At 38.3% G+C, this 23113-nt stretch overlaps 1 protein-coding gene and 1 long non-coding RNA gene across 2 annotated transcripts in view; both read right to left on the bottom strand.

Moving 5' to 3' along the window:
• The window catches only part of IMPG1 (interphotoreceptor matrix proteoglycan 1), a 51864-nt gene that overhangs the window by 5264 nt on the left and 23487 nt on the right, over positions 1 to 23113 (bottom strand). Inside the window, exons 9-14 of the mRNA XM_066179656.1 lie at positions 22571 to 22591; positions 20912 to 21165; positions 19373 to 19449; positions 18066 to 18552; positions 1619 to 2184; positions 622 to 841 (exon numbers count right to left, since the gene is read on the bottom strand). Of these exons, the coding sequence (XP_066035753.1) occupies positions 622 to 841; positions 1619 to 2184; positions 18066 to 18552; positions 19373 to 19449; positions 20912 to 21165; positions 22571 to 22591 (1625 nt within the window). The remainder of the gene's footprint in view (positions 1 to 621; positions 842 to 1618; positions 2185 to 18065; positions 18553 to 19372; positions 19450 to 20911; positions 21166 to 22570; positions 22592 to 23113) is intronic.
• On the bottom strand, positions 8888 to 13014 carry LOC136287186 (uncharacterized). Its single transcript, XR_010720094.1, has 3 exons — positions 12705 to 13014; positions 12516 to 12609; positions 8888 to 8985 (listed from the first exon to the last, which is right to left on the bottom strand). It is a non-coding gene; the product is annotated as an uncharacterized lncRNA (long non-coding RNA).

The following is a 23113-nucleotide window of genomic DNA, read 5'->3' as shown; positions in this document are numbered from 1 at the left end:
GATATGTAGTTACTGACTTTCTACTGTTTAACAAAGACTAAAAACTTACTTGAAAGATATAAATCCAGAGGGATTCTAGAATTACAAATCTATGGAATACTACATAAAGTCTTGCTCCAATTAGTAAGTATCAGTAGAATCCAATTATTCCTCAATATTGTCTCCTTTTGTTTTGAATACTGTATCCCTTTAAAAAACATTTAATGATGCTCTAAACCATGGTTTGCTTACAGCATTGCAATAATCATCAGAAATTATGTTTCCATACTCCCATGCAAGACTTGCATGTCACACCTGCAAATTGCACTTGAGCATTTCTTATACTGTCTCTAGAATAAGATCTGTCTTCACCCAGCATTTATTCCAGAGATCACTCTGTCTCTGAAAAGCAGCTGGTGAGCAGGCACAGCCCAACAGCTCCACCCAGATTTCATTACAGTATGAAAATATGTCTGCAGAGAATTTGCAACATCTTTTTTTGTCTTATTACCTCCTATCACTGGGAGGTTATTGCTAATGTGGTTATTTCCAAGATGGTCATACTTCTGAAGATGTAACAGTCTCAAAAAAGATTGTCTGCTTGGTTTTGATTTTGCACATACATTAGTAATGCAATCTTACCTGGCTCAATATCCAGGGAATAGCTGTCAATCTCCAAATTGAGGTGTTGGGCTGCAGCATCACAGAAATCTTCCAAAACACAGTGTACGGCTTCTGTGATATTGTATGGCACTGTCTTGGCAAACTTCATTTTGCTGTTCACAATCACACTTCCATTCCTGAAGTTGAGAATTTCCAAGTGCTTAAAACCTGTTAGGTTGGACTGAAGGTATGGAAGTAGCTGCAAAACAGAGATTGGCCTTTATTTTACCTTACTGTCAGTGTCTACCTGATATTAATTTCTCTTATAGTCAATTTTCATTATCAAGTACACACATCACAGATTTATTTCCCTGAGTTTAATACGACTCTTAAGCTCCACCAAAAAATTAACTTTTCTGTTTAGCTGTATCTTTTTCTGGATTTCTGCTCTTTTCTCAATAATGTATTGAGATGGATCGGCAGCAATTTCCCCTGTAATGAAATGCATAGCAGCTGGGGAGTTTATTCATCTGGAAGAGAAAAAAAATTACCTCACTCAGAAGCCAACTTTAATTATTTTCAAACATTCAATCCAGGCGGGTTAGGGCATAGTGTAATAGTCATGTTACTGAGATGACCTGTGCCCTATTGTACCAATAGAGAAAATCCATATCTAATCACAGTCTATGCTATGATGTATTTTTAAAAACCTATTTTTAAATGCAGCAAGCAGACACAAGCCTCAGATGTAATCAGCACTGCTATACTGTTGACATGGATCTAAGAAAAAGCCAAATAAATTACATGCTAGACGTATATCTGGATTCTCTTGATCAAGCAAAATCTTTCATCACTGACTTCATAAACTCTGTCTTCACACCCAAAGAGCATCACAGGCTTATGGATCCTTTAAAAGACAGCTTATCAGATTGAACTGTAGTAGGGTTCAATATTGTTAAAATACTGTGCACTTCAGTGTATTCCTTTAAACTGCACCCGACTACCACAGGTGTTGCTCAAGCTGATTTTCACCCACCAACTGCATGAACTGTTGTTCCAGTGCTTTGTATTCTGTCGAACTCCTGTTGAAGAGGTCATCCGAGAAGTGCATGTTGGTTACCCTCAGACTGAAGAAAACCACGAGCTCTTTGCCTTTGGCTGCAGTTGTCATGGAGCTGGTAGTTACATACTTCAGCACCGGTGCTGGGGTGGTTCCTGTGGGCTCGGTGGTCAGCACTGAGATGTCACCACTGCCCTGCTCCCCTTCCTCCAGCGCTGCCGTGCTCATCGCGCCGACCTGGTCCAGCTCAGCCGCGATGTCCTGCACTCCCAGCCCGGTGCCATCCACAGGAACGCCCGCAGGGGCTGGCGCTGAGGAATCTGGTAGCTCAAGGGACTGCTCGATGATCTCAGAGGGACTGTAGGAGGGGCTGGTGGCTGCAGGCAGTGGTGCTATTGATGGCAGCACATCTGTGATAACAGCTCCAGGCTGCACGGTAGAGACATCACTTGGACCAGTAAAGAAAGGCAACCTTTCATAAGTGCTGGCTGTAACAAAAATGTCATCACCTGATGATTCTGGTTCTTCCATGATCTGAACTGCTGCAGGAAAATAGGATAAAACCAAATTAGCTATGTTGAAAAGCAAGCATAACAAACATCAAGCATGGGAAAAAAACATGTATGTGGTATTTCCACTGAAACATTTTTAACAAGTTTAACAATATCTAAATATGCAAATTTTAACACCATCACCGAGAAGGACGACTGGAATAAAATACCTCATACTCATGTTTGAGTGATGGGATTTCTGTGGGTTTTATGTTTAATAGTTATGCTTGGCAGGTATTTCCTGAGCCTCTAAAGCACATTCTTGTTCTGAAGGTACATAATCACACTGTCAGTTTATATTGTCTGAAAGGGGAGATTGGAGCTTTGAGCTCTCTGCTTGGAACACTTGTATGCCAGAGTCATTCTGCTTCCCTCTGCAAAAAGTTAAAGCTATAATTTGCCAGTAATCATAAAATGTGATTACAAAAAACAGTACAGCTCCTACCGATGCAAACTGTGTCAATTTACCCAAAAGACAACAGCAGCAATGAAAAAAATATTCAAACCTTAAGAAGCCATCTACTGCACTTGAAGCAGAACTTTTATGATATTCCCATCGGGGCTTGGCATGGATCTAGGCTGAACTGTAGCTGAAATCCAAATCTAAAGTATCAGGAATGCGACTCTTTGAATTTGGCTTGCAGCTACCTGGCCACAACGACTTCACAACAAATTATGGCCTCCACCAACAGCCACCTGCCCACACTGGTGACTTTGTCCTTTCCCAGTGATATACCATTCTTCACGTGGAACTTTTAGCAACCCCCTTCAGGCAAAATCCCCCTTACCGGCAGTAAGGAAAGAAGTTTTTCTCCCCCTGATGAACTCTTCCTTTCCCTGCATGCTAATTTCCTCCCAGTGGCCAATGAAAATTGCACTGGGAATATTCCTGACTGAAGGAGGTGCCAATTGTCCTGCCACCTCATTTCATTAAAAGCTTCAGATGCTCTTCTCTTGCCATGTCCTCATGTCTCTTGTGTGATTAAGGATACGGACAGATTAGAAAAGCAAAGCCTAGTGATGTTCTCTGTTTACAAAGCTCTTGCTATTACTTGTTATGCTGATAAGGAGTGAGAGTCACTTATCAGTTAAGAGAACCCAGAACAGCTTTGCTAGCATTAGTGCTTGAAGGCATTAATGCAGGATGATCTACTGATGGGATGAGCCTGCAGCTCCACAGACATCTCTCTCAGCACGAGAGCACACACTTGAGCATACGACTGTGATGGCATTTGTTAGGCAGATTATATTTTACAAAGACAACTACTGGAGAAAGATGTACTGAAGTGGCTTTGAAATTGCAGCAAATTTGGAGCAGATATATACAGCCATATATATATTGCATGCCTGGCAGGTAGCTGTGTATATATATATACATATGGTCTATACATAGGCTATAAAGGTCTTCTGGCATCCTCTTATTACAAGCAAAGTAACTTAAAAGGCCTTGAGGGCATACCAAGATGATCTCTGAGCATGTATCACCTGTTTTCATAAGCTGCCAGCTCTTAGCAATCACTGTGTCTCCAGCTGAAGGAGACAGACGGCAAGTGACCCAACAGTGTTGGTTCCTGTTAGTAAAAGCGCTCACATCAAGGGCTGCTGAGCACCTACAGTGGCACAGCACTGGTCCCAAACCCAGGGATAACTGACCTGTTCTTTGTCTAACAGGTGTCTTGTTGCTGCTGCAAGACTTGCCTACACAAATCACTTGTTGAAGTCAGCAGTACAATGATTTGCAGCTGGTTTTACCAAGATTTTCCTCTGTCTACACGAGACTTCAATAAAATTCAATCCTAAGAAGTTAGGAACTATGGATGAAACATAGAAGACCTAGACATTTCATAGAACCACAGAATGGTTTGGGTTGGAAGGGAACCTAAACATTATCTAGTTCAACCCCCCTGCCATGTGGAGTGACACCTTCTCCTACAACAGCTTGCTCAAGGCTCCATCCAACCTGGTCTTGAACACTTCTAGGGATGGGGCATTCACAACTTTCCTGGGTAACCTGTTCCAGTGCCTCACCACCCTCACAGTAAAGAATTTCTTTGGAATATCTAACCTAAATCTACACTTTTTTCAGTTTAAAGCTGTTCTCCCTTGTCCTGTCATATGACTGTAAAAGATCCCCATCCAACTTTCTTGTAAGCACCCTTTAGGTACTGGAATGCACAACAAGGCTCTCCCCAGACTCTTCTCTTCTCCAGGCTCAACAAACCCAGCTCTCAGCCTGTCTCCATAGGAGAGGGGCTCCTGCCCTCTGACCATCTTCATGGCCCTCCTCTGGACTCTGTCCAGCAGGTCTCCGTCCTTTTTGTGTTGGGGGGGCCCAGAGCTGAACAGAGTACTCCAGCTGGGTTGTGACAAGAGGGGAGTTCAGAAATTAATTCCACCTCTTGACCTGCTTGTCAGTGAAATGTAAAACAAAAAAACCAATTCTTTGCATTTAAAATATTTGGTTTATATATAACATCAATGTATATTGATTTTCAGACTAGATGTAAAGAAGACACTTTTTTTTTAATTATGAGATTGATGAAACACTGGAACATGTTGCCCAGAGAGGTGGTGGGTTGCTGCATCCCTGGAAATGTTGAAGGTCAGATTGAATGGGACTCCAAGCAACCTAATCTAGTTGAAGATGTTCCTGTTTGTTGTAAAGGCATTGAACTAGATGGCCTCTAAAGGTCCCTTCCAATCAAACTTATTCTACAAATCTGTGAATCCATATGCACATACGATACGTATAAAATTTTGCAACAGAACACAAAATACACTTACATTGTTAATCATAAAGGAATTATTTGTAAAACTTCACCAATTTGCTTTGTACATGAGATTTTCACATCAGAAGACAATTATTTTATGAAACATCTACAAGTACAAACTCTGAAGATTTAGACACTCAATCTCAGCATATTTAATTTCAGCATAAAGTTTAGTCTACAGCACTATCATTTAGGAGTAGGGTATCCACAAAGGGCACAAAATAAGACACTGAAATCAAATATACCCCCAGAGTAGCTACATTGAAAGTTAAACAATGTAATGGAATTAAAAGCTGATGTCTGCAATATAAACTGCAACTCAAATTTCAGCCACCTCTTATCCTCCCACAAAGTTGTTCACTGAACTCCCCAGATGTGTTTTTTTTGTACTGCATAGCCAAAGCAGGACAGTATTGTACCGAGAGCAGTATACCAAAAATTAAACACCCATTGGCAAAGATGTGAAAACACTAAGTTAAGAGGTTAATTTCCTGTTCCCATGCAAAATAAATCTTTGTAAAAGGAGTTTTCCATGTAAGCATTTATTCCCTACTGAGGGAATGAAATACACAGATTTGACATATCAGAAAATAATCAACTGCCATTTCAATAACTTTATTTTAGGTATCTGATTTGTTGGTCCTCATATTTTTTTAAGTGAGGAAAACCCTTCTAATTGACCATGAATAAGGAGTAATTGTTTGGGAAAGGTCAAATTGCCATGAGACATTTTCCTAGTGGGTTTGCATTAATGAGCTGGCCAAGAATGTTATACATTAAGAGGTCCTGGCATTTCCTTTCATACATGAGCATAATGAGCACTGACATATTTCCCAAGTCCACTAGTGAGTATTCTGTACATGTTCTGCCCATGAAAGTTACAGTTTTACAATGTCTATGTTTATATTTGCCTGCTTGCTGGCTGAAAGAAATAACCAAAGAAGGGAAAAGTGTGCAGTTAAAGAGATTGGTTCATAATACAGAGTAAGAATCACCTTGTGTGCAGCTGTGCTGATACCAACACCAGATGGACACAGACAGTAGCTGCATTCAAATTTACATATTTTGTTAGTGCCTGAAATGTCACTAAATCCCTGGACGCAGGATTGTTGTGTACAGACAAAGTGCTGAATTTACGTTTGAGGCCTTTAATTTTTAACTAGGGTATAAGTAATATGAGGATTAAGAGAACAAAGAGAAGAGGATCATTAACTTAACATGTCACAACAAATGTCTCCCAATACATGGTTATTGATTGCATTCATCCTTCTAACTGTAAACCAAGCCAAAAGAGCCACAATGATCTAAGGCTGTAATTCTGTCTGTCCATGCAAACCCTCCAGAAGTGAGGTTCAATGTTCATTAAATCCATAGAACTCTTTCTCCACTGACTCCACAGAACCTGAGTTCACTGGGAATGCTCACCATCTCTCCTCCATCTCCAGTCCTAAAAACTCTTTTCTCTATTAACCTTTTTCCTTAGCATTCACACTGGAGGTCTTTGAGTAGTCTAACTTTTCACGGAACACCCTGAGAGGGCAGCTCTAGCTACTCACTCCACTACTGTGGTGTTCTGTGTAACTTATAAAAGCCTTCATCTTATTTTGAAAATTTCCATTTGCAGCTGTGGTTCATTATCAATGTCCTGGGCATGAAAAATCCAAATACATGTCATTCTCACATGATGCCACAAGAAGAGTATTTTCTATCTTAATAAAATACTGCTTAGTAATGGTAATCTCTCATTTCTCAATTCTCAGGACTACTCCCTTCTACTTGACACAGAAAACTTAAAAAAGAGTAAGATAAAATTTGTGAAATCAAGACCTGAAAATCTAAATCACTACAGAATTCAGGGCAGTGAGCAGCCAAAGCTTACTTACCCCATGTTCATTATGAACAAAGGATGCTTCTTTAGCTATCTCCACACAGGTATCAAGGACAACCTTCTGTTCAGTACCAGACAACCCTGTTTTACTGACTTTCCTGCTTAGCTAAGTAATTTCTGAAGGGCAATGGACTGTGTGTTTGATTTGGGATGTGTGCTCCCAAAGTGAGTTATGGCATTGTCCTCATCTCACTGGGATCTTTACCATGATTTCGTTTTGGGAGGTCAGTAGAATTATTTACTTCTGCAATGACTGAAGAAATAAAAAGCAAAGAACTCTTTGCTTGTTCCTCCAAGATGCATAAAGATTACGAGCAAACCATTAAGGACAAAGCCAAGCCCTGACTACTTTTCAAAGCCAAGCTCTGCAACTTTTCCCTCACAGTTGCCAAGCCTGCCTGAGAGCAGCAGAATGATGCAGTTCACTACAGTCTGACTGTCCATAAACATTTCACTGGTGCGAGTTAGCTGGTCTTACTGAACTCACACAAAGTTTTCAGTACAGATAAAGAATTCTCTTTATGTAATGTCTGAGGGTCAGTATTTTGATTGATCCATCTGTCCTTGGGAAATGGAAGCTTCCCTAAACTTTATGGAAGTCAGTCTGTTGCAGAAGGGAGTCACTTCTGCCTTTAACAATTGCATATTTGGTCACTGTACCTGTAAGAGGTCTCTGAAATATCATTTTCTTGTGGGATTAAAAACTTGTTCTTTTTTTGATTATCATTTTCACAAGCATTGGCCCCAGCATGGCTGAAAACAGTAATTCAGCTTGCCATTTGCTGTTTTATAAAGGACTTCCTTTACTTCAATTAAAAGTTTTCTGAAAAATACTCTTTCTGTGAAGATTTGAAACAATGAAATCAATAAATTTAATATTTTTTTAAATGTTGACTTCAAGTTTATAATTTAAGTAGAACAGGTGAACATACAATAGATAACTATTAACTGAGCAATCTTACTTTATCGACCTGTGTCAAATTCATATGCTGAGAAACCTGGTGTTGAACCTTAATGACTCTCTTCGGCATTCTCATGTTTCAGCAGTTTTAGAGGATTAGGCATTTCAGAAACACAAATATAATTTAACCAATACAGGAATAGCTGGTGTTTAAAGCATACCCAAAATTCTGAGTAAAATATAAGAATATTATACAGAGAGGTGAGGTGTATAATGAGATACCTTGTATGGACAGTAGGTCAGTGGCACATTATTTCCTTAATGTGACAAGTCAGTTTCACCATTTACAGAACCTTTACCTCATCTGCTACTGAGATTGCCAGAAAAAATTACATACTAGTGCTCAAGCACTCTAAAAGTCAGTTTTCTGAGTAAAGTCCTTGCTTAAAAATGATGCAACCAAGATTAAAATGCCCTTGTAAAGTAAAGGGATTTGTAAGTACATTTACATGAAAACATGTTAAAAATGCCAGGGATACCATGTCTGTTATATATTGTAAGATATTTTGTAGTGAAGTTCTGCGCTATTTGCTACTCTATTAAAATCATATTGAAATATATGTGAAACAAGAAAGGCACCATGCTAATCTTGGAAGCAAACCCAAGCAGCAGTGAATTTGCAAAGAGAAATGTACTTCTACAAAGGAAGAGAATAAAATCAAATAAGGAACTGCTTGCTTAAAACAATAGCTTCAGGAGGATTTAACATCTCTTATTCCCATTGTTGAATGTTCTCAATTACATTTGAAAAAATTGTTTCATGAATTTAAAATTATGTGATGTATATGAAAACAGCCTGGCAATATAAAGAGACATCCACCAAAACGTTGCAAACACTGTTGCATCATGTCACTGTAACAGTTTTAGAGCACTCCAAATGGAGAACCTGGAATACTCTTTATGATTTATTTTACTTTGGAATGTTTGGAAACAAAATCTGATAAGTTACGATGTTTATCCTTCAGAACTTAAAGTATTCTCTAAATTCCTGCCCATTCACTATATTTTTCTCAACTGTGCAACAGGAAAAAAAATCAGAGCAAATTTTTGTAGATGATGGAACCTTCAGACAGGTTTGTGGTATCAAAGTTTATTAGTTTACAAAATGGCAAAAACAGAAAACAAAATAGAAGTTACATGATACAAATTCAAATAATGTGTTGACCAAGGACCTAAAACAGAAAAGAAAAATATTAAATTAGAAAGTTAAAACCAGTGATTCTCTTAAATTTCATCATCAGATAAGCACTTAAAAACGAAGAGTATTTTGGTCTTCTAAATTGTGCCTTGATGTAGGTAGTCTGTTTTTTCTCAAAGTTTTGAAAAGGAAAAAGTGACTCTGTGAGAGAGAGATAGGAGATATTTAAGTAGGAATATCCTTCTGTCTTTATATTTCATTCTAGGAATACATTTCAGTCTTACTGATATTGCAAAGGACTTTGGGCCTTAGTGCAGACTTGGCTTGTTAGATGCACCCATCGTGCTTGGATTGAGCAGCCCAGAACTGCCAGAGCACTGCAGTCAGGGGACAGGCAGAATGCTGAATGTTATACCCACAGTGCAGTAAAATTGTCCTTAGAGTCATTAGCCTCAGGGTTGAGCACAATCCCTCAAGAGACCTTCATGTAACACTGGGTGCAGAAGTCTTATGGCATAAGGTAGTTTTTCAAAAAATGACAGTTAAATGAATATTTGGGATTGTTCTCACATAAAATGTTTGGATTCAGGTACATGAGTTTTATTTAACTTTTCCAATTGTTGTTGAGGTGCGGTGACAATACAGAGAAACATTGTTACTCTAACTGCTCATAGAACTTACAGATATATTGGGAAACCAAAAATAGGAAAAAAGTAGCTAGGAAGCTGTCCATAAAACACTCTCTTCACTCCCCGTGAAAGAACTAAGTATTACTAACACTAACCTTCTCGCCATAGTTTTTAAATTAATTGTTAATAAGAGGGCAAAACCTCCTTTTAACCAGCGGGGGGAAAAAAAATCATTATCTTCTGTAACTGCAGCTGATGCTGACTCCCTCTCCTCTCCTAGGAGATACAGAGATAGCTAGGTGTAGGTATAGATATAGATGATATAAAATAGGGATGAGAATGGAATTTTGAGCTTATTTTAATTATTTAAGACAAGTTTAACCAGGGCTTCAGCCACTGCTCTAGGCTACACATACCTTTACGAGAAAGGACTGAAATGTGTTAAAATATTTTCCCAACTTCATTCCTTTCAATCTCTAGAAAGATAAATTAAAACTAAGGCAATTGTTATTGAAAGATGGACCTTAGGAACTGAAATCCTCAGCTATGAAGATGCCATTCATGAATAATATTTTTGTTTCCTCAGTCAACCCCAGCAGGCTTTTCTGTGCCAAAAATTCCCCGCTCCAACTCCTCTAGAAAGCCCATTATTCCAAACTGCATGGCAATAAAGATGGTTATTAAAGGAATGTTTGACCCTGTATAAAATTTTGACTGTAAAATTCTGTTGTTGGCATCACTATTCTACAAATATTGTATACTACAATAATTTAATTTTAAAAAGTCTACCAACTGGGGAAGAATGAAAGAGCAGCCCAAACATATAAATGCAGGAAAATAAAGAAGAAATGAAAAAATTTGCATCCAGGCTGGGTTTAATCATGTTCTTACTGATGCATGTAATGATCTTACCATTCTACAGAATAAAAGTGGAACTTCTGTCTCCTTCTAATTTACACCTGGATATCATTGCTTAAAATTGAGTTTAGTTTTTTCCTCTACAGAACTTTATAAACAATTTAATTAAAAAGAAATATTAAGGACATATGGGAAAAAATTTGCATGCTATCTTCAACCAAAAGTCAGAAATTACTTGCACATTGCAATTAAAACCAAAAAGCATATGACACCCCTGACTGGAGTTTAAGTTGCAAATATTCATAAACACATACCACATTAAACTTAGTACAAAAATTATTGCAAGTATGTCTCCATTGGAGATTTTTATGTATTTTTTTTGTTTGTTTTAAACGGTATAGAGTTTTTCAAACTGACTGCCAAGCAGTTTAAATTGATATTAGCATCAGTGCTACCTATGTAAGGCATCTCAAGTTGGCTGAGAAGATCAAGTTGGAAGGCCAAGCCCTCTCCATAGACAGTTACAAAAGTCCATTGAGATATGGAGCAGATGATGGAGCAGAGATGATTCAGAGCACCCAAGTTACAACTTGTCTATAACAGTCCAATGCAGGTGGAATGACTGTTTCTCTAACAAGGAACAAACTAAAAAAATTCCAGGCTGAGGTCAAGCAGACTCTTCTGTGCTGGAAGGATATTGAATTCTCCAAAGAGAAGAGATGAATAATTTAGAAGGTCAAAGTTTTACTACCATTTGATCATAACACATTTTTTTTTTCAAACTCAGCCTTTCTAGCAAGACCAAGGATTTTTAATAAGTTAGAGAAATGCATTATTTAGGGCATGATAGTCTCAGCAGTGCCACTTCATCTAATATTTGTTCCAAGTGGACCACATGATGTGTAAACTTCATTAGTTTCATTCATTTATGACATAGCAAATGTTAACCTTACACTCCCAGCGCAGAAGTTTATATTATTTGTTTTAAAATATCATTCTGATTATATTACTGCAAAGGCCAAGGGTTTGAAATTAATTTTATTCAGGACATTAATGTATTGAAGTTATTTGTGATACTGGCTCTTCAAATTCTGAACTTATTTCTGCCTTTTATATTCCCCCTTGATTAGACAATTAGAATTATTGCAGTCATGTCTAAAAACTGTAAACTGCTTCAAATAAGATTTTAGCCCTTCAGTTCTAAAGAAAATTAATTTTCTGCAACAAAGTGGAATTAGACCACATGCAGCAAACATATACACATCCCTCCTGGAGGAAGAGCTCCTTCATGCACTGTAACAAAGAGGAAGAATTATGCGTGGTTTGAAGGCTTGACTACAAAATGTGACTGAACAGTGGTGGAGCACTGAGGTCTATCTTCCTGCTATTTTCATAGGTGCACAACGAGGTGTTACATTTTTTCATTATACAAGTGGCTCAGAAGATTTGCATCTGGATAAGCAAATTTTCTCAGAAGCAATATAAATTGTTTTCAGTACTTCACACAGGCATTTCAATGAGTCATTGGAATTGCCAATTGAGTTTAAAGAAAATTATCACTTGTTTTGGTTCGTTTGTATTGTGTATTTGGGGGGGGTCAAGAAAAAGAAATAATATTTGAAGGAAGAAAAGCTTAACCTTAAAATAAAATGGAAGTGATTGGATAGCTTAATAATTTAAACAAGTCTTGTGTTAAATTAGAAAAATAGTGCTTACTTTCTCTCAAACTTTTTGCATGGATAAGTCATTTCATTTCAGCATTTTAAAGTTTATTTTGAAGATGTGATGTAGATTTTGTTCTATTCTGATTGCTCCTGCTGTTCCCAGCATGGAGACAGCTGGGCAGAATGCTATCATTAAATTCTGACCAGATGCTAATAACTTATTCTAACATGTTTAGGATTCTTTAGGAATACTCTGAGTAGGCAGTTCTAACTGATCAGAACTTTTCCTTCAATCCAACATATCCTAATATGGGCCTGCTGAAACTCTTCATCCTCATCCTCAATTTATAGACAACTTTCAGACTACTGAATATTCTACAAAGTGCTTGAGAAAATGACATTGCTAGACCCACCTGTTCATTTCTGCAAATGTCAGGCAACCTTCACAAAAAACACTCTTTGCACATCTGAAGCAGCAAGAGACAAGTAGAAAGGCACAGAGAGAAGCTGATGGGGGAAAATGTCAAGAAAATCCTGTCAGTTTATGATCCCAGAAAACACAAGGAAAACAAAAATATTCAAGGGAACAGAAGAGCTCTTACCCTCTATATCCATCGATGTGAAAAAAATGGTGAGCATTCTTGGCACAAAGAATGGTTGAATTCCAATCCTGGGAACATCCAGAGAGGTTCTTGCAAGAAACAACAGGGTTTTCTTTTCTGTGACAATGCTGGTTATGCCAAATAGAAAATTGTGCTAAGCAAAGACAGTGCTTAGGCAGCTGAGGATGAACCAGAGACGGAAAGAATCCACAAATATGCAAAAATCTGAGGTGTTTTTCTAGAGGTTACTTGGAAATAAGACTGAGTAAAGAGTGTGCCACCTAATTAACTGTGTGGTAGCAGGATAATATCAAGGGGGACAACTCACAGCAGGTTTGTGTGAACATGAGATTAATTATGGAAATAATTAATGAGGCCTTTATCAGTTACACATGCAGAGATATGACCATCATGTACTCCTTATCAGTGGTTTCTTCTGACAGAAAAAAACCCCTGCAATAAACCCTACAGAGTCTTTATCTCTCAGAGTCTTTCTTGTGAGCCTGAGGATGACCCAGGCTCCTCAAGCTGAGATGCAGTACATCTGAGTAGCTGAAGGATTTTACTGCTATCTTCGTTTTGTTTTGGAATAACTTCTCCAGAAATAATGCCTCCTCCATCATGGCTAGGATTTTGGGATAAACAATTACCTGGGCCATACAATTTGTTAGTAGCTACAATTAACACAAATTCTAATTAAATTTCTTCTTATTGTTTAGGAAGCCAGATATTATTGTTTGTTTTACTGCTAAAGTTTTCTTGGTTTTTGAAATAACACCTGTCTAATACATTACATGAGTTGTTTCCCTTTTGAATTGTCATACTCTTTTAGACAGTCACAGGAGGGCTGCAAAGAGAAGAAATTTAACCATACAGAAGAAATGTTAATGACTTTTATCTCCAGAAGGAGTAAAATATGAAGAAAGAAGAATGCTAGAGAAAAGTGATCAGGTATCACCTCAGACAGTAGGGGGCAAAAAGCTTGGAAAATAGAAATAGACAAGATTTTAAAGGTGCTACAGCAAAGAAAAACCTTTCTCAGGTGTCAGATGCTGAAACAGTGACATCTGATGCAAACATTTCAGAACTTTTCAAAAAGAGCTTTGGAAATTTGTGCCACAGGCTTTCTTCTAATTCTATAATGAAATCTCAGAACACTTGGCTTACTTTAAGGACAGCTTGGCATCTTCCTGCTGGTTCTGGACGAGTGCAAGGGGTGGAGTAGCTGCCATCACCATGTGGCCAGCACAGTGCTCTAATCCTCACTGCCCTGCTCTCAGCTGCCCACGGACAACTCCACTGTGCAGAATTGTGCTGCCACAGCTCTGGCTGAAAGAGGCCCCACACCTGCTCCTGGCTCATCCCTCCCACCAGCTGCCCACACCTGTCAAATCTCATTCTTGCATGGCTTAAAAGGACATCTCTCATGCACTCTTCATCCTCACCTGTTTTTGCTCAACCTTCTATAGGTGTTATATGCAGAACTTTGCCTATATTTATGTGCGTGAGGCTGAGGCTGGTTGTCTTTTCGGAAGTTGTAAAAGAATTTTTTTTTTATTACTTGCTCGGTGACCTCAGGCAGGCACAATTGAAGTAGTTGGTGCAGGATGTAGACATTCAATATTCAGGAGTCTGTAGTGCTGTCCAGCCTGCAGCGCACACGTGACAGCCAATGCAAAAAGTCCATCTCTGAAACAGAGCTAATACCTAAAAGAACCTCAGACTATGTTATTTTTGGTAGCCAGTTTTTCATTTCGTGGTAAAGAAGACTGAATTAAAATTTCTAAACATATGATGAAGAAAATGTGCTCCATCTTCTGGACAGTAGGGTGGGGAAATGACTGAAAACCAATACAGTAGAATTTCAGACAATTGTTTGGGCTCTAATCCTCTGTCCAACCTTATACAGCATTGTCTGAGTAGTTCCTGCTATTTCACACCATTAATATTTATTTTTAATATTACTAAGAAAAGCAGCTGTGAACTGCAACCAGGAACAAAGTGTGAAATATTCTGTACCAGGTGGATTCTTCTTGCCATATGAAAATTAATAGTACTAACACTGCTGAATTTAATAGAATCTGAATTTCCAGATTGAATTCCATCAGTTCCCATGAAATACACAGTATATGAAGAAATAAAAGACTATAGGAAATACTGTACACACAGGACTGCCAGAATTGAAAAAAAAAGGTTTAAAAAGGGAAAAAAGTTTTAAAGAGTAAAGAGTGTACATTTTAAAAACCCAATAAATAGGTTTTCAACAACTCTCCTGACTGTTAATAAAGCCGTATGCTTTGTGTACTATAAGCTTTTAAGAAAATATAATAGCTACAGCTTTGAGTCATTGCCAACACAGCATCCCTACTTTTTAGACAGGGAACAATTATTTTTTTCTCCTGCTACTCAGCTGCAGAAATAATGATGGAATTCTTATACTCTGGTGCTTGCTTTAGACATAACTTCCGTTCAACAAGGAGAAACAAGATAAGATGCCTTATTTTGGGGGAAATTTTTTCTTTTTTACAGCTCTAGATTTTGCTCTGTTTTGCAGCTTGACAGGTTCTAACCTAAATAGGCAGCAATTAATTTCTTAAGGGGTCAGTAAAGGTGAGTTAAAGACCCTCTGCTTCTTCCCTACAGTCATTTGGAGCTCACAGACAAGAGATATTTAAGAAATTAGGAAACAGATATGTGACTTTATGCAGTTTTTATGACATCAATTCCCTAACGCAATGAGTGAATAGAATGAAAAATGCATGACTTTCTTTTCCCTGCAAATGTAACACTTTTCCATGGTTATAATGAATGTTATTTGAAGGTATGCTATGCTTTTATCAGTAGCACTACAAGACTTCTCAGCATGCATTTGAAAATAGTTGCATGTAAAACTTTTCATCATAAACATTATTTTCAGGAACATTTGACAACTTATTCTTGTAAGAAGTGATTTTTCTAAACTTTTAGTCACTCTGCTAATCATAAAGTATTTGCTTTTCTCTCGTTTCCAAACTCAAGATCTTAGAGTGGGAAGTTTATATTCAGTGCATTAACTACCATGCAACAACACGACCATAAAATATGATGTGCTCTTTCCAGTAGGGAGCTGATGGTTGTGTGTTCCCAAGTGGCACCTTTTATCACAGAACCACAGAATCACTAGGTTGGAAGACACCTCCAAGATCATCAAGTCCAACCCAACCTAAACCTCAACTAAACCATGGCATCAAGTGCCACATCTAGTCTTTTCTTAAACACATGCAGAGATGGTGAATCCACCACCTCCCCAGGCAGACCATTCCAATACTTTATTACCCTTTCTAGAAAAAACTTTTCCTAATATCCAGCCCATATTCCCCTTGGCACAGCTCAAGACTGTGTCCTCCCATTCTGTCAGTTGCTGCTTGGAGAAAGAGACCAATCCCACCTGATTACAAACACCTTTCAGGAAGTTGTAGAGAGTGATAAGGTCACCTCTGAGTCTCCTTTTCTCCAGGCTAAACAACCCCAGCTCCCTCAGTCTTTCCTCACAGGGCTTGTGCTCCAAGCCCCTCACCAGCCTTGTTGCCCTCCTCTGGATGTGCTCAAGCATATCCTTTACTCTCTAAAACTCTCAAACATCCTTGAATCTCTAAAATGCTGACGGAGTGATTTGCTGCATCCAGCCAAACAATCCTGCAGGTTGTAGAGTGCATGGATACATCCCCACTCCCACACTCCTGCTGGGCAGGCCCATCCTGAAGGGTGTTATCACCACGCAGGGAGTGTTTCCAATCAGCTTCGCAAACACTGCCTGTTTGCCTTACGGGATATGGACAGGCAGCAGGGAATGAAGGTCCTTTGCTGCTGGTTTTGGACATGCTGGATAAGGAAGAACATCTTGAAAGAGGGAGGTGAATTCACTATTCTCACTTCAAGAGACTTCTCAAGTACAGGAGGGACATGAAAGGCCAAGGCCTGTACAGGGAGGGAGCTGGTTGAACTGGGACAGAGTAGAACCTCCTATGGGAACAGGGAACTTTCCTGCAGCAGGGAGCAAACTTACAAGCTTTGAGAATGACATTCTTAGAGATCCAGAAACACTGAGTGTCATTGTGCCAGCTAATGCATATTGTTGGAATTTTGCCCTGAATTTGCCTTTTGTTTGTTTTCCTCTGCAGGTTTGTTTAGTATTGCTTAGGGACTCTGTGGAGACATCAAAGAATCCTGCTGACTCCCATGATGTGCTCACCTGCCCTCTGCTTCTCTGTTGAGAGAATCAGTCAAAAATCTGAGACAAAGCACATATGAGTATTCATCCAAGAACTAATTCCTCCCTTGTGCCTGTAGTGACCTCTTGCATCTTACACAACAAGCATAGGTTTGAAGTGTAAATAAAATTTAAGTTTACTGACCGAACACTGAGATGGTAAGGCCAGGCCAGGGAGCAGGATTGGAGAGGGAGCAGACAAGAGCTGGGACAGATGGAGGGCAGTTCCTCCAAATCATGGCCCTTGCTCCTTTTCCAGTGGAGGCTGCTGCCCCACACAATTCAGTTACCTGCACACAGTGACTCGTATGACTTTGTAGCTGCTGCTGGAGGTGATGGAAGCAGAAGCCTTACAGATATTTTGTGATTCTGGGGGAAAGTCTAACTTGCCTGTCCCCTAAAGCTGACCCCATTATCTTTGTCTGAACTTTCTTTGGTCTGCAGAGTCAGCTATGGGAAACATGTCTATCATGTATTCTTCATTTGAAAGGCTGCATTATCCAGATTTTTCTCCACATACATATATATCTCCTTTTTTCTTTTACTACATATTTTCCCTCATATAGATGGGTGCCTCCATGCCTACTGCATGGATAAAGTGGAATAAACAAATACAGAAACCAGAAATTAAAAAAAAAAATCACATTAATCAGACCTGTAGATATGTAAGCTTTTCTGAGATGTGGTACTTTTTACTTGGAAGAAATTGTGTCGTGTTACTCCTGTTGCTATCATCCAAAACTGTCTGTAGAGCCCAAAGTAATTTATTTTCCATGTTCTAAGTACCAAATTTTTTAATGTTAATCTAGAACTTCCCTTTTTTTTATTTTCCCAGATGTCTTTTTGCTCCGCCTTTTTGAATTTTTACCAAAATACTCTGTACTAAGTGTTCCTTATCCTTTGGCATTTGTTCTTGGATTTGACAACCTCCAAGGTGCATTGGGATTTTGCTGAAGAGGCTATCAGAAATGTGCATTTTTCTCCTTTGGTTGTGAAGGAGAATTTTCAGTCACGATGGAAAGGAATGCCTACTGCTCTGACACATGACTGTATGTGTCACAACAGCTGCACCTCTCCTACTCTCTCTTACATAAAAATCTCTCATGTCTTACCTTGTCCAGACAGGCTGTCTTGGTCTACTTCCTTGAAAGGAGGTTCTGCTATATCAGCCAGGTCTTGCTCCTCCTCAGCTTCACTCTCCACCTCTCTGGCAGGCAGGAGTTCAGGTGTGGTGAAACTCTCCCCTGGAGACTCATAGCCATCGGTGAGTAAGTCTTTGCCAGCAGAATCATCTGCTGGGGGAGGCAAATAGGAATCCTCTGATTTTGGAGAGCTGCTGGTGCTACCCAGAGCACTGAAAGGCACTGTGAAACTTGGGTGGTCAGTAGCAATAACTTGGGTGTATGGATATCTGTCCTGAAATGGTTCTCTGGAGGGTTTGGTAGGAAAATCAGGTTCAGATGTAATAAAATTATTAAATTCTTCAGGGATGCTGATCTCTTCACCTAGGGCAGGGCTTTCAGTTGCAGATTCATCAACAAATACATCTCCTCTTTGATCCACTGTTGCTGGACTGGGATAACCTAGTGGGAGTTCCTCCTAAAAAAATTTTGAAAGAACAGCTTTCATTAATGTGTTTGAGTTTCATTGCCAAAAAGGCAATAATCTTTAGCTACATGAGCTAGCACATAGCTAAGTCCACATGGAATTGTATTATGGGTTGGTTTGGAAGGGACCTTAGAGCTCATCTAGTTACAACCCCTCCTGCCGTGGTGACATCTTCCACTAGACCAGGTTACTCAATGCCACGTCCAGCCTGTCCTGGAACATTGCCAGGGCTGGGGCATCCTTAACCTCTCCAGACACCCTCTACCAGTGTCTCACCGTCCTCACAGTAAAGAACATCTACGGTGTATCTAACTTAAATTTCCCATCTTTCAGTTTGAACCCAGTATCCTTGTCCTGCTACTACAGATCCTGACAAAGTCCTTCTCCACCTTCCCTGTAGGCCCCCTTCAGACACTGGAAGGCTGCTATGAATTCATAGGATGTGTAAAGTGTTTGGCAGGTGCATGTGATCCTAATCACAGTGCCTGCGATTTTAAAAGTGATCAAAGAAAGTTTACCTTAACTAGCCCTGTAAACTGCTCCCTTTCTGTCATTAAGATTTACTACTGAACTCATGAGACACTGTTTACTTTGTAATTAAATCTGGAAAGGGTAATCAAGCAGTAATATTCACCTGTAAGTGCTCTAAACAGTATCTCTGTTGCAGTATAACAGCACAACATTCATCCTTACAGCATGTACAAAAAGGCACATATGTTATACTAGCATAAGAAACTTTTTGTATGTTAACACTGTTTAATTTCTTTTCCCATAGAGAAATAAATGAACATGAAAAACATTATTAACCTACCAAATCGGGGCCTGCCAGAGGAATAGTGACCACACCTTGGATATCATTGTCTAAATCACTAGGTGGTATAATAGCTTCTGCAAAAAAAAAAAATCAAAAACATTAGAGAGAGAGAGAGAGAGTACAGAATACTTCAGCACCAGCACATTGAAAACTGATCAAAACACATAAACTCAATAAAAAACCCCAGTACTAAAATGTTCTCCACCAAAAAATTGCTTTAAAAAATCCATGTTAAGACAAAAAAAAGCATCAATTCCCATTCAAAATGACAGTTATGAAGAAAACCAAATTTTATATACACTATTCTTCATATGCTTCATTTAGCATAAATGAGATAGGTCTGCAGAGAGCTGAACCATGGAGAAATGCTTAAAATCATCTGACGTGTGAACGCCTCAGTTAAATCTGCATGCGCTATGATGACTCATATTGTGTTCATTAAACCTAAAGTCATTCCAGTTTTACCCTGATTCCACACAATTTTTAATGTCAGTGTTTTGCCTTTAGTGCTCCAGTTGCTCCTTTCACTTCTCAGAGGAGATCTTTAAAGTACTTGCATGCAAACTTTTTTTCTAAAATTGGTTATTAGAATTAACTACTGGGAGAAAGTTATTTAAAATATTTATTATTGACGTGTTCTATATATTTTTTTCCTTGGGACTTTTAATCTACATTAAAATATGTCACTTTATTCTTACAGAAAGTATTAGTTCAACTGAATAAATTTTTTTGACAAGAAAATGCTGCTGTTTGCAAATGAAATACTGTAGCTAAAATTCGATATGGGTTTTGAGTTTGTTTCAGTAAATATGCATTTGAAAAAATATTTTAAATTATTTTTCTCCCTTTTTAACACATCTCTCCAAAATTAGTTTTCTAGCTTTGCAAAAATCATTGATAAACTAGAAAGGAATATTTATTAGCTGGATTACTGAACAGGATGCAGACCTTCAACCTCTGCTGGAGGTTTTCACACCTAGCTTGGCTTCTACACTCCCTCTGTGTTTCGGAGTGTGAGTGAAATACATCTTTACTGATTTTATCTTGGGATCAAATGCTGTTTAAGGTGTTGATCTTTCTGATGTTGCTGAGATGGCTTGCTTACAACCAAGGTATAGATTTCAGAAAGCTAATTTTATGTTACAGGCAGATATCACTTTTTTCTTGTTAAAGAAAGGAGATTGTCCATACTGGGAATTTAAAATGATACAGCGAATATTCATAGTATTTATTTTATTTTTCTCCTCTTAATGATCTTAGTGTGCAAAATATCCAGACTTTCTAAACAAAAAACCAAGAAAAAAAAATCTTCTAATATGGTTGCAAGTTAGGCTGTGTAATTATAAAGATGCATTTTACTATAAAATTTAACTTTTTTCACTACATCCTTTGGATGCTATGCAACACCAAGAAGAATGGACTATGTCAGATGAAAATAATCTGTTAGAGAAGCAAAGGACACTTTACTGAAACTGCATCAGTTTGGGAAGGCAAGATTCAGCCTTGTGCCTGGCACCCACCACCTGCTTTACTGACCATCAGTAAATTGAAGTGTTCCAAGGTCCACTGGCAGGGACTGGTCTTCATGGAGTGCAGTGGCAACCAGCTGCTGAAGGTCTGTTACTGTCAGTTTAGTTGCTGATATTTCCCCCTCTTCAACTGGAGAAATCGGTATTTTTTCGCTTTCAACCTTGTTAGATCCAATAGTTGAGATGTCATCTGCTGTGCCTTTGGCTTCTGAGCCATCTCTCTCAAAGTTCACCACGTATCGTGCTACTGTGCTACTTGATCTGCGAGGGGAAAGGTGAAAATGCCCAGAGCAGCAAAATCAGCCATTGGCTGAGAAATGATTTTACACACAAACAAAAAAATGTGCAACCATTACACATTGTCTTCTGTAAGAGTGATGCAAATTTACTTCTTTCTAATGGGACTGTCACCTTCAAATTACTTTTCCTTCACCTAACCCCTTTTTTTCCTATGCATAACTTCTAATAAAAATTCCCACATTGAAGAAAATTGCAAAAATCTTCTAACATAATCTGATTTAATCTGACTACTCAGAAATCTGAAGAACTGGTAATGTTGTCTGATGTCCTTGACTACTGGTTCAAACAGCTATAAATGCATGCTGGGGTTATTAGAAGCCATAATCACACATTAATTATTCAGGAACCTATGAAAAGGGCTTAGATAGTTCATAAAACTGCAGATAAACAAAAATCTTATCACGACTGAGACAATTTTTTGCTCTTTTTCAAGCTAATGTGGCAAGAAAATCACTTTTTCACAATGGGAGTTAGCTTTTCCAAGTCCAAATGAGTGTGTATAGCTTCTTCCTAGACATTCATGTTTAACAGAACTCTCAAATAGTCACCATTTTTAACACATCATTTTTCATACATGTTAAATTCACCTAATTAAATAAAAAATAATGAGTAACGTTGTAAACATTTCTATTTCACTATGGTACTTTTTTTACAGCGTCAAATAGTTATAGAGAGAAGAATTTCACTTTATCTAGTATGTGCTAAGTATTTGCATTTAGATGACATGACAAGAATTTAGGAAACCCATTAGATAATTCTTCCTTTTAAAGCATGAGCAAAAGAGAAATTCTGGGAAAGTGCTAGACAAATTATTCCCCAGTAGCACTTTTAAGCAGCAACAACAATAGACTCTGTAGCTGTTTGCATTACCAGTGAAAATCTCCCTGCATTTTATCATGCTAGTAACTGGTCTCTTTGCTATTCTATCTGGCATGATAATAGAGATAACAAATCAAATTCTACATACTTATTGGAAATATTGTGTACATGGGAATACAGCTAGGAAACAGCAGATCAAAAATGAAAATTTGAATATGAAGTTTCCCTACTTATTTTTTACTTTCAGTATATGGCTGATATAAATCTTTAGTCATGTAAATATGAATTTTCTTAGGTCAAACATTTTCTTTCCTTCAGAGACAGCCTGACAAAATTTTATTACGTGAAACATTCAGATTAAAGTTAAAGCTATCCCTGACAATTTGTATCACGGATTTTGTACTTAGACAGAACACTACCAATTCACTTTGTCACAGCAAGATAAAGATTTTTACTGATTTACATATGTACATCATAAAATTATTAATAACCATAATTATTATAATTAGTCTATAAAACTATTAATAATGAATTACAGAAGGATTACCCATCTTTCTCCTTCTTCTGTCTTCATTTCATTGCAGAATAAAGAGCGTGAGAAAGGATTGCAAAAGAAAGAAAGACAAAGATTCATGTATACCAGTAAATCATTCAGTCACACACATCACATTATCTTCTCTTCTATGTGTCATCGATAATTTTTATCTCTGTGTGAAAATGACAGTCTACTCTCCATCGGTTCACTTTTCCCCTTCCAAACAATGGGAATCACCGTGGTTTGTGTGGGGAAAGGAATGTCACTTGACTATGGCAGTTTGAAATATTAGCTTTCCTATTTCCATTGTCAAATGCTGCAGTTTGAGCCCTGCCATTGCCAATCTCTGTGGTGGCAATGGGCACTGGTGACAGTACTCTCCATGTTACCACACATGATGCCTACACAGACTGTAGTCACAGGGGTAACTTGAACCATTAATTACCTCTAGAACACACGCCTGTGTTGACCTTCTACATATAATGCCTAGTTATTTTCCCTGGTGAGTTATCCAGATTACCTATGATGTTGTCTTTCTCCACTGCCTTGTGGGAA

Source organism: Chamaea fasciata, unplaced genomic scaffold, assembly GCF_029207755.1.
Source record: "Chamaea fasciata isolate MVZ Bird 193981 ecotype frontalis unplaced genomic scaffold, bChaFas1.0.hap1 SCAF_3, whole genome shotgun sequence".
Taxonomy (NCBI): Eukaryota; Metazoa; Chordata; class Aves; order Passeriformes; family Sylviidae; genus Chamaea; species Chamaea fasciata.
This window is presented reverse-complemented; position numbering and strand designations above follow the sequence as displayed.